General features: G+C 46.9%; 1 protein-coding gene across 1 annotated transcript in view; it reads left to right on the top strand.

The window, feature by feature from the left end:
- The first annotated feature begins 9,753 nt into the window (after positions 1-9,753).
- The window catches only part of RBBP9 (RB binding protein 9, serine hydrolase), a 469,056-nt gene continuing 462,709 nt past the window's right edge, over positions 9,754-16,100 (top strand). Inside the window, exon 1 of the mRNA XM_069607536.1 lies at positions 9,754-9,921. Within this exon, the coding sequence (XP_069463637.1) occupies positions 9,793-9,921 (129 nt within the window). The 5' untranslated portion in view covers positions 9,754-9,792. The remainder of the gene's footprint in view (positions 9,922-16,100) is intronic.

Consider the following 16,100-nt stretch of genomic DNA (forward strand, 5'->3'; position numbering starts at 1 on the left):
GTTGGACATATCAGCAGCATTCGACACAGTGGATCATGACACCCTTACTCACCAGCTCACAACATACACACATGTCTCTAGTTTTGCCTCCAACTGGTTCAGATCATTTCTATCAGAGCACCCTAAAAGTTAAATTTGGATCCTACCTGTCCTTGCGGAAAGCTGTGGTATGTAGAGTCCCACACGGCACACTGTTATCCCCCCTTCTATTCAGCATACATATAAGATCTATAAACTTAACTATCATGCATACACAGATGATACATAAGAAGTATACATAAGCTTGAACGACTGTTCTCTTAGAGAGGTGTTTGGATGAAGTGGACGCCTGGATGCTGAACAACTGACTGCAATAAAATTTGAAGAAACACAGCGGTTAGCCTCTTTGGGCCCAAATCTACAGTTTGTCAGTCTGTCAATATTTTGCCTGTGTTCAATTTTACTTGATACTCAAAAAGAATGTGTATCCAAGGTAAAAAATTGTGGTGTGTACTGGTAGCATAAACTTTCTCTGCACAAACAAATCAGCCAACCGGTGAAGACATTCGTTTTTAAATTACGACTACTCAACACAGTTCCCCAATTTACTGAGAACAAATATTTTATCGGGGTGGTTGATGCATTAATACATTCAAAATTAGATGATAGCAATTCAATTTATTTAGATTTCCCTGATTTTCAATTACAGGAAATGCAAAAGGTTCAAATTGCTGGAGTCAGTTTAATTCATCTTCCATCTGGGAATCTATTTCTTTGCTACCTCGATCTCTACATTGGCTGCCAATAAAAAAGATCGTTCTTTTTAAGGTTCTCTGTTTAACCTTTAAGTTTTTACATGGATTAGCTACTCCATTCCGGCAAAATAAAATTAAGATATATAGCCCAACAAGAACCTTACGCTCAAAAGATACAAATTTTCTGGTTATTCCTTTATCTAATTATGTTGCAGCCCCAAAGCTATGTAACTCCCTTCCACAGACTATAAGGGAGCCAGATAAATGCCTGCAGTTTCGCAAAGCCATCAAGCATTGGGTGTTGTGCTCATTTGAGATCTGTCTGAATTCAGTAGACCGCATGGCACTCCTTGGTGCAGTTCATTCTGTGGCGTGTTATAAATTGAAACAAATACAAAAATAACCTCTGCATATGGGTGTTGGGAGTTTGGAGCAGGGGCTTTATGCCCACAACAGTGGGATAGATGGAAAAGAGGGTGGGCAGGGGGTCGAGAGGAGCCATAGCTTTTTTCACCCCCACCTGCCTGATCCTGCACCCCCGCTCCAGGTCCCACTGCGCCCCACTACACGGGTCAAACAGCCTACTTTTGGGGGCATGGGTTCCCACTGAAGACCACTGTCCCAAATCGTTTAAAGGAAAAGCATACATGTTGGGGTGCGGCAGCTCCTGCTGAAAACCCCTGCTCCAATGTATTTTAAAAAGATGTTTTTTTGGTGGCAGGTGGCCTCCACTGAAGAGCCCCATCCCCATTTTATTTGACAAAAATGTACTTTTGTGGGCAGGCACTCCCTCTGAAGGCGCCTGCTCCCAATTCATGAAAATAGTGTACTTTTGAGGGCAAGGTGGCTCCTTCTGAGGGTCCCTTCACCAATCTATGAAAATAATGCTCTTGTGGGAAGGGGGGCAGATGCCTCCTGCTGAAGGCCTCTTCCCCACTTACCACTTAAAAAAATGTTCTTTGGGGTAGGAAGCCCCTACGCCCATTTCTTTCTAAATATACTTTTTTGGGCAGCCATCCCCCTCTGGAGGCCCCTGCCTCCAATGTAAGAAAATAATGTCCTTGTGGGGGGAAGATGGATCCTGCTCAAGCTCCCTGCCCACAATTGTTTTTGAAAAAAATTTCTTGGGTGTTGATAGCCCCTGATGAAGGCCACTGCCCCCATTACAAAAAAAAATATATATATATACTTTTGTGGTCAGGCGACCTCTGCCCCTAATATTTTTTTAAAATATGTACGCTTGGGGACCGCAGCCCCTTCTGAAGTCCCCTGGCCCCAATTAAGAAAATAGTGTACTTGTGGTGGGACAGGTAGCCCATGCTGAAGGCGACTACCCCAAATTTAAGGAAACTACATTCTGGTGGAGTAGCTGGCTCCTGCTGAAGGGTTCTTTTAAAAATATATTTATGGGGGCCGACGGCCTCCTGCTGAAGACCTCTGCCCCCAATTTGTTTAAAAAAATCTTCTTCGGGCAGGTGACCCCTGCCACCAATGTAAGAAAATAATGTACTTGTGGGGCACAGGCGGTGGCTGCTGAAGTCCCCTCCACCAATGTAAGAAAATAATGTACTTGTGGGAGGCATGCAGCCGCCTCTGAAGGCACCTGCCCCTGATGTAAGAAAATAATGTACTTGTGAAGGGGAATGCAGCCTCTGTGCCCACTCTTTTTTTTTTTAATTTACTTTTGGGTGCAGGAGGCCCCCTCTGAAAGCCCCTATGTTGTGGCCTCTAAGGACGACAGGACGCTTAGACAGTTCTAACTGGATTTATTATATATTGCAACAAGGGTGAGCTCACTGGTCCATGTGCTGGTCAGGGGCAAGTACTCACAATGTCAGGCTGGGCCTCCCAGTTATTTCACTGGGGGCAGGGTGTACAGTTGTACTGCACGCTGTTTACTTCCAGGGCCCCCATGAGGCCTCCTGTGGCATTGGACTTATGCCCTGGAAGTTTGCTGTGTAAGCAGTGAGGGCCTCGGGTGCATAGGCCCCTTATCAGGAGCAGCGCTCTTCAGCACGGCTGTATGGCGCTCTGCCAGCCTGCTACTCGCGCCAACGTTATTTCGTGGAGCGTGGGTCCGCAAGATCATGTTGGGTGAGATCTCGCGAGACCTCGCTCCCGCGATCACGTGACGTCCCCACACACCTCCTTTGCTGGGAAAAAGGATGGATGCTCATTCCATGACGAAGTCTGCAAACTTGCTAGGTTTCCTTTTCTCTCTCTGTGGTCTGCCTTGATCTAGAAGCGGGGCGGTGTTGCGGGAGTTCTCTTAGGGAGATGTGGGTGATTCAGGTTCTCCTTGTCTTGCCCTGTGCTTAGCTCCCTGAGTGGGGTTGGGGAGTTGGTGTTCGAGAGCTCGTCGCCGTAGGGTATCTCCGAGGCATCTCTTCCTGACTGGCAAGGGTTTTCGGATGACTCTTGCTGGCCTTGATCTTCTCCGGTTTCCCAGTGTGGAGGTTCAATAGCTTCTTTCCTGCGGTACATGGCCACCCTTTCTAGATTCCATTTCCTTCCATCGCTGGTACATATGTGGTTTGACCCTTTGTCAACGACTTCTATGGGACTGCTGTATCTGGAGCCGGTTGAAGTGTCTTTGTGGGGGAGACGTATCTTGAACAGGTCGCCTCTGTTGACCGATGTGTGGCGAGCGGCCCGACGCGTGTCCCCGTGAGCCTTCATGGTTTCTTTGTTCCGCTGCATGCGAAAAAACTACGTCTTCCATGTCCACATCTTCGTCAGCCCTCACTTGATGGAGCCTTGGTGGTACCAGTGTGGATGCTGCCCTTCTCCCCCTTAGCAGATGGAATGGTGACACGCTGGTGACGGCGGTGGGAGTGATGCAGTGGGCTGCAACGGCCTCCTTGACAGTCTTGTACGGGTTTAGGCCCGAGGCATGTGCTAGTTGCAGCGCCCCTTTGATGAAGCGGTTCGCCCGCTCGACCAGCCATTGGCCTGTGGGTGGTAAGGACTTGCTCTTCGCTGTTGAATATTGTTGAGTTTGAGGAATTTCTCCATTTCTCGAGAGACCAACTGGACACCATTGTCCGTCACAATTTCCTACGGGAGGCCTTTGCGCTGGAATATGGCGGTGAGTGCTTCAATGACTGTGTTTGTGGTGATGTCCGAAGTAAAATCAACTTCGACCCATTTAGAGAAGTAGTCGACCGCGACTATTCCATATTTATGTTCTAGGGCATGCTATCCAGCGGCCCGATGAAGTCCAACCCTAATTTGCGCCACACTCTTTTGGGGATTTCGGTGGCCAGCATGGGGGCTTGTCTCCCAGACAGGTGCTTGTCGCTGTTTGTGCACTCATGGCACCTTTCAACCATTTGTCTTATGTCCTGATCCATGCCCGGCCACCAGTAGGCGTCGCGTATCCTGCGCCTGGTCATGTTGCACCCCAGATGGCCTGAGTGCGCTCTGCACAGTATTACTTTCGAATTCCGCTGGGCGGGATCACTTTGGTCGCCCCTCAGAATGAGACCGTTCATGGCAGTGATTTCGTCGTTCACCTTCCAGTAAGGACGTAGGCCTTCTGGAATCGCTCTTTCATCAGGCCACCCTTTGCGGACCCAGGCTGCTACGCGCCGTAGGGCATCGTCCTGCTCGAACTCCTCTTGCCAGTGGCGCTCACTCAGGTCCATGTACTCGCTGTTCCTCGAGTCGCCTATAGAGGCTACGACACATTCATCTTCTCAGAATATGGTCACAGGGGCGCTTTGATTCAGGAGTCTGGACATGCAGTCCGCTTGTGCGTTTTTCCAGCCGGCAATGTGGGATATCTTGTATGTGTACTCTTGCAGTTTTGCAACGATCCTGGCCAGTCTCGGGGTGGCAGTCTTGGTGCCGCCTGGGCTCAACATGTGGATGAGGGGTTTGTGGTCCGTGACCAATCTAAATTTCGTGCCCCAAACATAAGATCTGAAGTAGTCGACGGCCCAGGCACAAGTCAACATTTCTTTCTCTACGGGGGAGTAATTCTTCTCCGCTGATGATAGTGCTTTTGATGCGAATGCCACGATATTTTCAGTGTCAACCTTCTTCTGGGTCAGGGTGGCCCCCAGTCCGTACGCTCTGGCATCCGTAGTGATGCAGTTGTCCCATTCAGGGTTGAAGGGTTTTAGGCATGGTGTGTGCAGAATCCTACTTTTTATTTCAGTGAAGGCTTTGTCTTGCTGTGGCCCCCAGGAGTAGGTTGCCCCTTTCTTCAGAAGTTCCCTCATGGGGGGACGTGGTTTCAGAGAACCTTGGGACAAATTTTGCGTAGTTCTCCGCTAGGCCCAGGAACGAGCAGAGTTCTTCTCTGGACATCGGGGCAGGGGCGTCTGCTATGGCCTCCATTCAGTTCTTCTTGGGGCTCACCCCTTCGCTTGAGATGCAGTACCCAAGGTATTCTACCTTGCTCACTCGAAAGACACATTTCTCGTGACGAAGATGAACGCCTGCCTCCTGAAGCTTGCTCAGGACTGCCCTGAGTGCTTTGTCATCTGTCTCGTTGTCCTTGGCATACACAAGGATGTCGTCCTGAAAGAATGAGACGATTTTGAGTCCTTTGAGTAGGGAATTCATTATTCTCTGAAATGAGGACGCTGCCGAGGACAGCCCAAACGGCATTCGGGTGTATTGAAAGGTGCCGAAGGGAGTGATGAATGCCGTAAGAGGGCGTGAAGACTTGTGTAGTGGAATCTGGTGATAGGTGTCACGCATGTCCAGCTTCGAGAAGATTGCCACCTCTTTCATCATTAGGACAATTTCGCTGATGCTGGGGAGCGGAAAGCTATCGGTAACAACCTCTAGATTCCGACTTCTCCGGTCGATGCATATTCTGAGGTCGTTGCTGGATTTCTTCTTGACTAGAACCACCGGACTCAGCCACTCTGAGGATTCCACTGTCTCAATGGTCCCTTCTTCGACCATCTTCCGGAGATGGGCATCTAATGCAGGTCTCGCCGCGGCAGGCACCGGTCTAACTTTGTGTTTCACAGGCACGGCATTAGGTTTCAAATGAATCTTGTGGACAAAGTCTCTCACTTTCCCCGGTTTCTCGGAAAACAGGCGAGGGAAAATCTCCTCGAAATTTTGCACTTCTGCTGAGGAGACCATGAATATGTTCCGGAGTGCTGGGGTCTAGTTTAATGCTGAGTCTGTGCTGATCGTCCCACCCGAGCACGGCTGGACCTTTGGATGAGAAGTACAACTTGGTGGTGGTATACCTCCCTTTGAATTCAATTTGGGCTCTGATGTAACCCAGAAGGCCGACAGTTGCACCTCCAAAAATCGTTGGCTTTTGCCTGGTTGTTCTAATCCAGAGGTCGCCAAACAGTCGATCGCGGGCGACTAGTAGCTCGCCTGAGCCTTTTCAGTCGCCCGCATTTTCCGTGTTCAGGATCCGAACCCTGGTCGTCCCAATTGCGGGCAGAGAGCTTTGCTGCTGTGCCACTTGGAGCTGCTTGTAAATCCACTGACAGATGTCAGTATCACGTACTGCTTCTGCAGGCTGCCTGTAGTACCACAGTTGGCCTTGTGCGCCCCCACGACACTGTCTTGCTTAAGCAAGCTGCTCTTGTTTGCCAGAGATGTTGGAGGGGCTGGGGCAGGATAAGGATCATTGGAACCACGTAATGAAAATATCACAGTAGCACTGCCGCTCGCCTGGAAATGTTCAAAATAATATTTATAAAATGGTGCAATTTCCTTCATGTGGCTTCTTTCCAAATTCCACACTGTACATTTCCAATTTAAATCACTTCCATGACACAGGTACACCCACTTTTAGTACATTAAGCGATCCATAGACACGCTGTACAGTAGAAGCCTACCAGGGTATCTCAGCAGGTTGACAGACCGATGCTGAGATGTTATATATTCAGAACTACAGGTTGTTAATCGTATGACTTTTTGCAATGCCTTATAAAGAAAAAATTACTATACAATGTGTTTGCCAGGGTATGGGTTGGGCTGGTTGCTTGCTTATATTCAGGGCTGAGGTGGGGATATTTCTGCTCCTTTAGTGAAAATCAAAAGTTGGCACCCATGAACCCACAGTTTAATTTCCTAAAAACTGCTGTCAGCATGACATAAGCATTTATTTGTGATTAACCAGTTTGACAAGCATATAACATCTTCATAAATATAACTTGTGCTAAAACACAGAGGGGCACACAAATAATGATAATGATGTGTTATTTATATAGCGCCTTAATCCAAAGCGCTTTACAGAGCACATATTTACATGCAATATCGCCCAACCAAAATTGGTACTCATTTATCGACCTCAGAAGGATGAAAGGCTGAGTTGGCCTTGCCGGGATTCGAACCTGCAATCTGCAGATCACGCTCAGATCGCAGCAGCGAGTGCTCAACCCACTGAGCTATCTTACCGGCAAATAGCGGAGTATGTGTGGTGTCTGACAAAAATAAAATGTCAAAGAAAACTTGTGAACGCAGGCAGCATTTTTCAATTAGGAAATAACTTTTCGTTTTTATTTAAATTTTTTTGGAAGTGTGAAATGCACATTTGGAAAAAAATAGTGTGCCTAGCATGTAGAAAGCCTGCATAAAATGCAAAGAAAGGGGCACAAAAATGACAAGATATTTGTGTGGTAGTCCAACAAATATCTGTCTTTTTGAGACAGCTACTAATAAATAATAATGCAACAAAGACGTTTTTGAAGTTCTTAATATATTCGTGAAGGCATATGTTAGTCCATCTGTTTATAGAGGGGAAATCGAGCCAAAAAAATATTGGTAAAAATTCTGAGGTTTATAAATATCCCCACCCCGATATCGCCCGCTAGTAGCTCCCCACTGTTGGCCTCTGCTACAAGTAGCTCTAGCTAACATAAAGGTTGGAGACCCTGTTCTAATCTCTACTTATTGCTTGTCCCATCATCTCCTTGTACGTGTTGATGGGAAGGATAGTGAGGTCTGATCCTGAGTCTGCCATGACGCGTGTTTCCATGCCGTCCACTTTAATGGTGCAGTGGGGCTTCTCTCTCCTGGCATGGAGGGCGTTGACCATGATGACCATGGGTCTGTCCTGTAGCTCGTCATTGTCGCTTGAAGCGCGGTCGCCATCGACGCGGGAGACGTTTTTTTCCCGCCATGTACATGCCGGGGCCACGTGACCAATGTGTCCGCACTTGGAGCACTCCTTATTCCTGGTGGGGCAGTCACGATCGTTCGCTATGTGTTTGGTGGTGGCGCATCTGTAGCATTTCGGCACATCCCTCTGCCTGGGGCCTTTGTCTCTGGGGCTGTCACGGGACTGCTTGTCTCTGCGTCCTCTCCATTGTAGCGCCGTAAATTCGGGTACAGGTAGATGACTTCCCGCCTCTTTGCGCCTGCTGGAGGTTTCTTCCTCGCCCCTGGCGATTTGGATGGCCTTGTCGAGGGTCACTTCCTTTTCTTGTATGAACTTGTCCTGCACTTTCCTCGAATTTGTGTGAACGACCAGCATGTCGCAGATGACTTGTTCTGCATTATCGCCGAAGTCGCATAAGGATGCCAGCTCCCTCATCCTGGTGAGGTAGTCGTCCACGGGTTCGCTCCCTTCTTGCTTACGGATGTAGAATCTCAGCCTGTGTAGCACCACGTTCTCTTTATTAGTGAACCGCCTTACGATGCGACGGGTTGCCTCTTTGTAGACGTTGTCGTCGTCCACTGGTATGGCTGTTAAACTGGCAAAAATGCGCTGTTCCTCGACGCCCATTGCGTTCAGCAGCATAGCCTTCTTCCTGGCGGGGGCATATCCTGTGCCACCTACGGCCTCCAGATACGTGGAGAAGAGAGGCTCCCACTGCACCCACGGGATTGCCGGGGTCCCCAGTGAGGAGAGGAACGCAGGGGGCGGTGTGGCGCCTTGCATAGTGGGTCCGTGGGTACTCTTGATATCCTCGTTGCCAGTTATGTTGTGGCCTCTAAGGACGACAGAACGCTTAGACAGTTCTAACTGGCTTTATTATATATGACAACAAGGGTGAGCTCACTGGTCCATGTGCTGGTCAGGGGCAAGTACTCACAATGTCAGGCTGGGCCTCCCAGTTATTTCACTGGGGGCAGGATGTGCAGTTGTACTGCACGCTGTTTACTTCCAGGGCCCCCATGAGGCCTCCTGTGGCATTGGACTTATGCCCTGGAAGTTTACTGTGTAAGCAGTGAGGGCCTCGGGTGCGTAGGCCTCTTATTAGGAGCAGCGCTCTTCAGCACAGCTGTATGGTGCTCTACCAGCCTGCTACTCGCGCCAACGTTATTTGCGGAGCGCGGGTCCGTGAGATCACGTTGGGACGAGATCTCACGAGACCTCGCTCCCGCGATCACGTGACGCCCCCACACCCTACCCCAATTTAAGAAAACAATGTACTTTTGGGGGGCAGGCAGTGCACCTGCTGAATGCTTGTGGGGGTTTTTTGGCCACTCTGAAGGCCTCTGCAACAAGTAATTGCCTGGTCTTGGAATTAATTCCCAACCAAAAATCCCTACAATATTAAGGCAGTACGCACTCGGCAGCCATGGTCCACATTTAAAAAAAAATTCTTCAGGTTTGATATGCTCTGCCATCTGCATAACCCTCAACATGACCCATGCCATGCAGGAGTCCTGTCCTTCCTTTGCGTTCTGGGTATAGTACTGGATTTACACTCGGAAAAGGAAAACTGCAAGTCCCAAAACGCAAAAAAAGGATACGTGAGCATCCCAGGAAAGAAAGACTTGGAGCGTGTTCACATACATCTAGTGCTATTGCTGCACGAAGAGGTAAATGACCAAAAGTCCATATACGCAACGTCACTGAAAATTGGTTACTTAGAATCCTTATTAAGTAACACTTGAGTATTACTTTCAAATACAGTTGAGAACCTGATGTAGTCATTTTCTTTTTACTGGCACTTGTTACAGAAAACGTTTTAAAAGCAGCACTGACTGCGTGCTTCGAGGTATGACCACGCTAATTGATGCACAGTCTTGTGTAACGTCTCTTCGTTGGCCCATCCACCTCGTTGTGTGGGTAGGGCATCTCCGCTCAAGTTTATATCCGTAATTGGTGTGCGTACAGCGGATGTCTCTTGTTAACATGGCAAAAGACGAGCACAGGGGCGCCAACAAGGCTGTGATTGTGCCCGGCAACGGCGGGGGCAACATAGAGTCGTGCTTGTGGTACGGATGGACCAAGAAGCGTTTGAACAAGGTAACAATGTTTTTCCAATGGCCAGCCATGCAAGATCGTCCTCCGCTTCCCGACGCTTCCGATGCAGCATGGGAAGAAATGCAGCATGGGTTGTTAGCGGGACGTGTGCATTAAACCTTGAGTTATCGTATGCTTGCAATGCAGCATGGGAAACGAGTCAACGTGACTGCTAAAGAACATTCTGTGCAGCTAAAGTCGGCTATTCAGTAATTATCTCCACGTCCCTCTTCTTCGTCATAGTACTTTTGGTTTTAAAAGTTGTATTTCACATTTTTACAAGATCGAGTAAGGCACATTAAAACCTTTACCAAGATCCTCATAGAGGGTGACATAGTCACCTGTGAAAGGAGTTTGTATGCACTTATGCGACCTGGTTCATAAGTAAGACACTCTGCAATCCGTGTTCATAGTTATCTGATTTGTTTATGAGCGTATGAACACTAGATGAATACCTACAGACAATGGTTTGGTTGGTGAGTATGAGCTGTAATGTAATGATGCATATGGTGGAGAGATATGAGAAGAAGAGTTTGAAAGAGAATGGAAAATGGGAGATTAGTAAGATGCGATTGAGAGAAAAAGTGTTATCCTGGGGGGAGAGAGAGATAAGTAGGGTCAACCATTTATAAGACATATGATGCATTAGTGTGTCCTATTTGCAGAGCTTAACAAATCAAATATGAAGTTAATTCGAGAGAGGGCGAGAGTGGCATTTTGTGCTACAATTTAACAGGTGAGGTGATGTAATTAGTATGCCATATGTCACAGTTTAAGAGGATGCAAGCAGCAGGATTGGGGGTTAGTGGCTAGACCAGCCAGGTGTGACCAATAATCAATGTTGTACATTATTATACTTATCATATTTATGTCTTGTAACGTTACAGGGGATGTAGTGGTATGACCAAGAGGAATATTTATTGTGAGTGGAAAACATGTGGATATTAAATATTCAGGGTGGTGTACAAACTTCATGAAGTTGTTTATTGGATGTAACAATTGTTTGGGAGTTCTTAAGGAAGTCCTCTAAAGGACTCCATGTAGATGAGAATTTTGTTAGTTCATGTATGTAGTCGCAGATTATTTTCTCTAGTTTATGAGTAAAACATATAGAGTTCCACCATGATTTGCGGGAGAGTGGTTCCTGGTGTTTCCAGTGGGATGTAATGTATTGAATGGCTGCTGCCAGGAACCTGTCTAGAAGCCTTGACTTTTTGGAGGTAAGAATTTTATCTTTGTTGTCGCTGCAAAGTGTGTTGAGGCATAGTTCTTTTAGTGAGATCTTCTGGTTCAGCTGTAGGATTACTCTGATATTTTTTTCTATCTCACTCCAGAAATTGGATAATCGAGAGCATAAAAATAACATATGTTCTAGTGTGCCTATATAGCTTCTATATCAATGCATCTGTCAAGGAGTTCCCCCCTTCTCATCTGGGTCCGATGTTTGCCGTTGACTTCGATCGCTGCCTTGCGAACGCTCCTGGTCTTGAACAGCGCTGCTCGAGATTCGTCTGGTTCCAGGTTGCGTTTAGTTCCAGGATCAAGGAGTCCAGAAATCCGGGAGACTGGAAAAGGCTAGAAAAGCTCGGAACCAGGAAGGGGGAAAGGGTAATAGCACTGGGACAAGGGAAACAATACCGCGAGCTACGAACACACGTCTGTGCTACTCTGCAATAGCATTGAGACGCGCAGAGCCGCGGAAGGCGTGGTCTATAAATAGACCACGCCCCGTTCAGCGCATGGGGCGAGCAAGGGCTTCAGCTCTGGACGGCCATGTTGGAAGTAGTACGGAATGCAAGCCCCGTTGAGACAAGGACCAGGAGGTCCAAAAGGGGCGTGATCTGAAGTTCATGACAGCATCTCCAACAGTATGTGTTGGGGGTCAATGTTGGCTTTATGTAGTGTGAGAAACCTGAGGGTATTCTCACTCCTTACCCTCCTGGATCCTCTGTGCTGGTGGCCAGGGAAAGGCCATTGCTATTGTATCCCGACCCTGGGGGCGGAGAGGCGAGGGAGGATCACTTGGGTGGAGGGTCTTTGGGGACTGGGAGTGAGATGCCTGTGGGTGAGACATGGTATCCCCATTACCCTATCCAGAACCAACCCGCCCCAACCCTTCCCCAACATTCATGGGCTGTTATAAGACAGCTCCCCTCATTTCTCCCCAATTAACATTTACATTGCGACAAAGAAGAGGCAACCAAGAGCATTGAAGACTATGCTCTTTTACCACTCTGGTACTAGGATGAGGAAGATGTGTTAGGAGTTGTGATGGTCAGGCATGTGCCCTTAATCAGAGTCAGGCAAACTTATTTGAAGCATACCTGCACCCTGTTGGAGGGCTGCAGGAGTATAAAGTGAGAAGAAGACAACAACACAGTGAGAGGGCATGCAAGGAGAGAGAGCGGAAGCAGCAAAGAGGCCGGTACAATCCGTGGGGATCAGATGGGAGCAGGACTCTGACACACTGGGAACCACAGAGAAAGGTGGTTTGTGAAAGAGTAGCATGAATGCTTCGAAGGCCCAGAACCGACTGAGCGAGCTGAAGGGAGCCGGGCAGGAAGGCTATCCATTTCCTTTTTACTCGAGGTGCTCGTTCCCCAGTATTGTAGGAGCAGTGTCTGAGGGGCAGGAGGTGGAGCCCTGATGGGAAATACAGAGGGCTGTGTGATCCACGCTGCAGCCCGAACTGTCAAAGCGACCGGTGAGTTTCTAATGGAAGTGAAACCCAGTGCACGAGCTTGTGAAGTCTGTTAATCAGGAGTGCTTTGTATCGCAGTGGTCGCGTAAATCAACCGAGCACGTCTTTGAAAGTCTCTGGTCTTTTTGTTGTCAATTCCCAAACCATTAACAATACTTGCTAGTATCGGAGTGGTCGCGTGTGTCAAGAAACACGTTTTCGAAGGTCTCCGAACACCAGGCAAGTGTATATAAGTGAAAAAAACAAATATTTCACAATGGATAAAGCAAAATTGAACTACAAATGAAATCTGTAGTTATTAAATACTGAACTGAACAAAGCTTGATAAACAACTAAGACATTGTGAATCCAAAAGATAACGAAATATCAAAAATAGACAAACCCTGAGTTTTGAAATAATACAACTTGAAAGAATCCTCAAAGAAAAGAATATAACCTTAAAGAACACTTAAATTCAAGTATGTGGAACTCTGGAGTGAGTGCAACTTTAAAGTATAAAATACAACAAAGGTGTTGAGACTTGTTTACAATGGAACTTTGACATTTAAATAAGAGAAAGAAACATTAATACCAACTTGTGTGCAAGCTACAAAAAGAAATATTTGCAAGCAGAAATAATTGAACTGTGGAAATTAAACAAAGATAATTTCCTTTCTTTTGAATTGTGATACTCAACAAAATTAACCCTTGGGAAAGGGAACCCTTGAGATTTGAGACATTTTGCTGGAGTGAGAACAGAGTCTCGGGGTTCCTTGGTATTTGAACTATTGTGTTGAAGCTTGGGGAAGGACTGCCGAATCTTGATTGAGACTATACTACCTTGAGTCCAGAGAAGGCATCTCTGGGTTGTTTTGTGTAACTGTTGTATGGTTGGGGGAAGGGAGTTGAAAGTAAGCTGCGTGCTGGAAGCAGCTCAGGACTTTAAGTTGAACACGGTTTCGATGTATTGCTTTTCTCCCACAGATTCCTCATCTTTTGGATATCCTCATTCAGCTCTGCTGCTCGGAAACCTTTCGACAGGGGCCGTATTGGACCTTGACTCAGCAATCTATTGTCGCTCCGTCTCACTCAGCTCGATCGTCTGCTCCGGACGAGATGTCAGGCATCGTAAATTTAGCTTGTTACTACTCCCCATACCCCAGTTCCTTTTCTCCGTGCGCTCGACATGCTGCTGTGAGGAACTCACACTGAGTCTTCGACTCTGTTTTTTGACAAAACATCATCACATCTTTCTAAAATCTCGACCATGACATGTCCTCTCACCGGATTTCAGACTTTAAGAGGTGCTCCGACTGCCATTCCAAAATGTTGATGACCGAATCCCATGATGTTTGTCTGTGGTGTCTTGGGAAGGATCACGACACAGAGGGATGTGCATCCTGCTCCAAAATGAACTCTAATTCTTTACAAGAGCGGGCCACCAAACTTGCTTTGGGCCGACTGTCTGCAAAATCCCTGGCTGTTTTGCTTTTCAGACACGTGTGAAGACCTCAGAATTACTCACCATATAAAAACAGACTAAATGTTCTTGGACTCAGGACGGCAATAGTATACACTTAGTGCAGTAATAAGAAAATCATTTTCCATAAACATGCATAAAACTGTGAAATAAATGCAACTAGTTATACATAGATACATGGACAAGGACAAACACAACAAGTATAAATCACTGTTAGAGCAGTCATAGGACAAAGCTTCATCCCAGCCACGGCAACACCACCCAATCCCAAGGCAGGTAGGCAAAGAGCTATTTCATTAACTAACTGGGTCTGGAGCCGAGCGTCCTCCATTTCAGCGGGACTACATCACATGGGATTCCAATTCTCTGTCACTTCATTGGGATACCTCTCTTCTTCAGGGGGCAAATCCCCGCCCCTCATAGGTTACTGATTGCCCCACGGCCGAAGAACAGACAGCAAGTATTAGAGGCAAGAGTGTAAAAATCCAGACGGTGCAAAAACCCAGCTTGTCTCTCGCGCTCTCATTCCCATCACCCCTTATCAATGCACCTTCACATCTCTGACTCCCTTCTCGGCTCGTCCTTGAGCGAAATGCGAAAACTATTCTACACAGTCACGCTAAAATATTGCAACTGCTGCAGAAATCATGTCTGCCTTCTAACTGAGCTCGCAGCAACGTAGACTTTCATTGCGGTTTGGGAGTGAATGTCCAAAATGGCCATGCACCACTGCCATGTTCTTTAGCTCATTTTCGCACACGCTCTACAATATACCCCTTGGACAATCATATCTCAATGAAACAGAGGACGGTTTCAGAAACTGACGAAAAACATCCCTACGAAACTGGGAATAAATGAAACGCAACAAAACAAAATATACAACAATAAAAATACATACAAAAACATAAAGCAATGCTTCAGGAATCCATGACAATAATTGATCCCACCAGCTCCCGTTCTGATCTTGAGTTACTCAGGAAATCGGGTCATTCAAATTACTTATATGTTTCTCAATAGAACGTGAATGGTCATTTAAATCAAAACAGCACATCCACTCAACAGCATTGCAACCTAAATTATGTTTCAAAAACAATCCACAGCAGCCCTGTTCTGTAAAATAGCATTTCTGAAATGTCAGCTGTCCAAAAGCAGCTCTGTCAAAGCTTGAGAGGTTTGATTAAGCCCCTTACCACTACACAAGCCATACACAGGCCAATCTAATTTAAAGATGTATAACCACCACCAGCCAACCGCCACACACCTACCAAGGAAAATGCAAATGCCAAAACCTCAGGTTCAGATACCAACTGCACATTAGAATCACAATCCGGTGATAGGACAATATTATAAACGGAACGTGTAGCTTGATGGATCGCAGGCTGTAAAGGAAACATCATCAAGCCGAGTCAAAGCACAAGGTTTACCAGAAATATTTGCAGGAATGTAGGTGTAGGTAAAGTTACCACAGGAAAATAGCCAACCTGTTGGAAGTTTCACATGTCGAAGGTGGCTGGCTGCCACAACAGTAAAATTACACGACATTGAATTCGTAACATTTATTTATTTATTTCAATTCTTGATAGAGCGCCAAATCGGCTTCAGGCGCACACAAAACAAAACACGTCAAACAGTTGAAGACCAGCAGGGCATCCAAAAACAGAGGGTGCTAGAAGTGCAGGCGATGTCAGAACGCGCACATAAACGCTTCTCAAAGTCAGTCTTGATCACCCCATTTGCAAAGTGCAATTGCTGACATTTGCCAATGTGCCAAGGATCACAGGACATAATAAAACACACATCGGCTGGAGCAATGTCATAGGTAACCATTTGCGCCATATTCCACCACTTGCGATCAGTGTCAGGACAAATGAACTCACACCCGAGCCTTCAATCGGAGAATCATTATGCAGCACTCTGAAAGCGTGTCGCAGCACAGGGGCCGGCGTTGGTACGGACCAAGACATGTTGAAATCAAGTTCAAAGCCTCATGAACATCAGCCAGGTGAAAGCGTGAGATGTTCA

Source organism: Ambystoma mexicanum, chromosome 4q (assembly GCF_040938575.1).
Source record: "Ambystoma mexicanum isolate Mex_15411 chromosome 4q, UKY_AmexF1_1, whole genome shotgun sequence".
NCBI lineage: Eukaryota > Metazoa > Chordata > Amphibia > Caudata > Ambystomatidae > Ambystoma > Ambystoma mexicanum.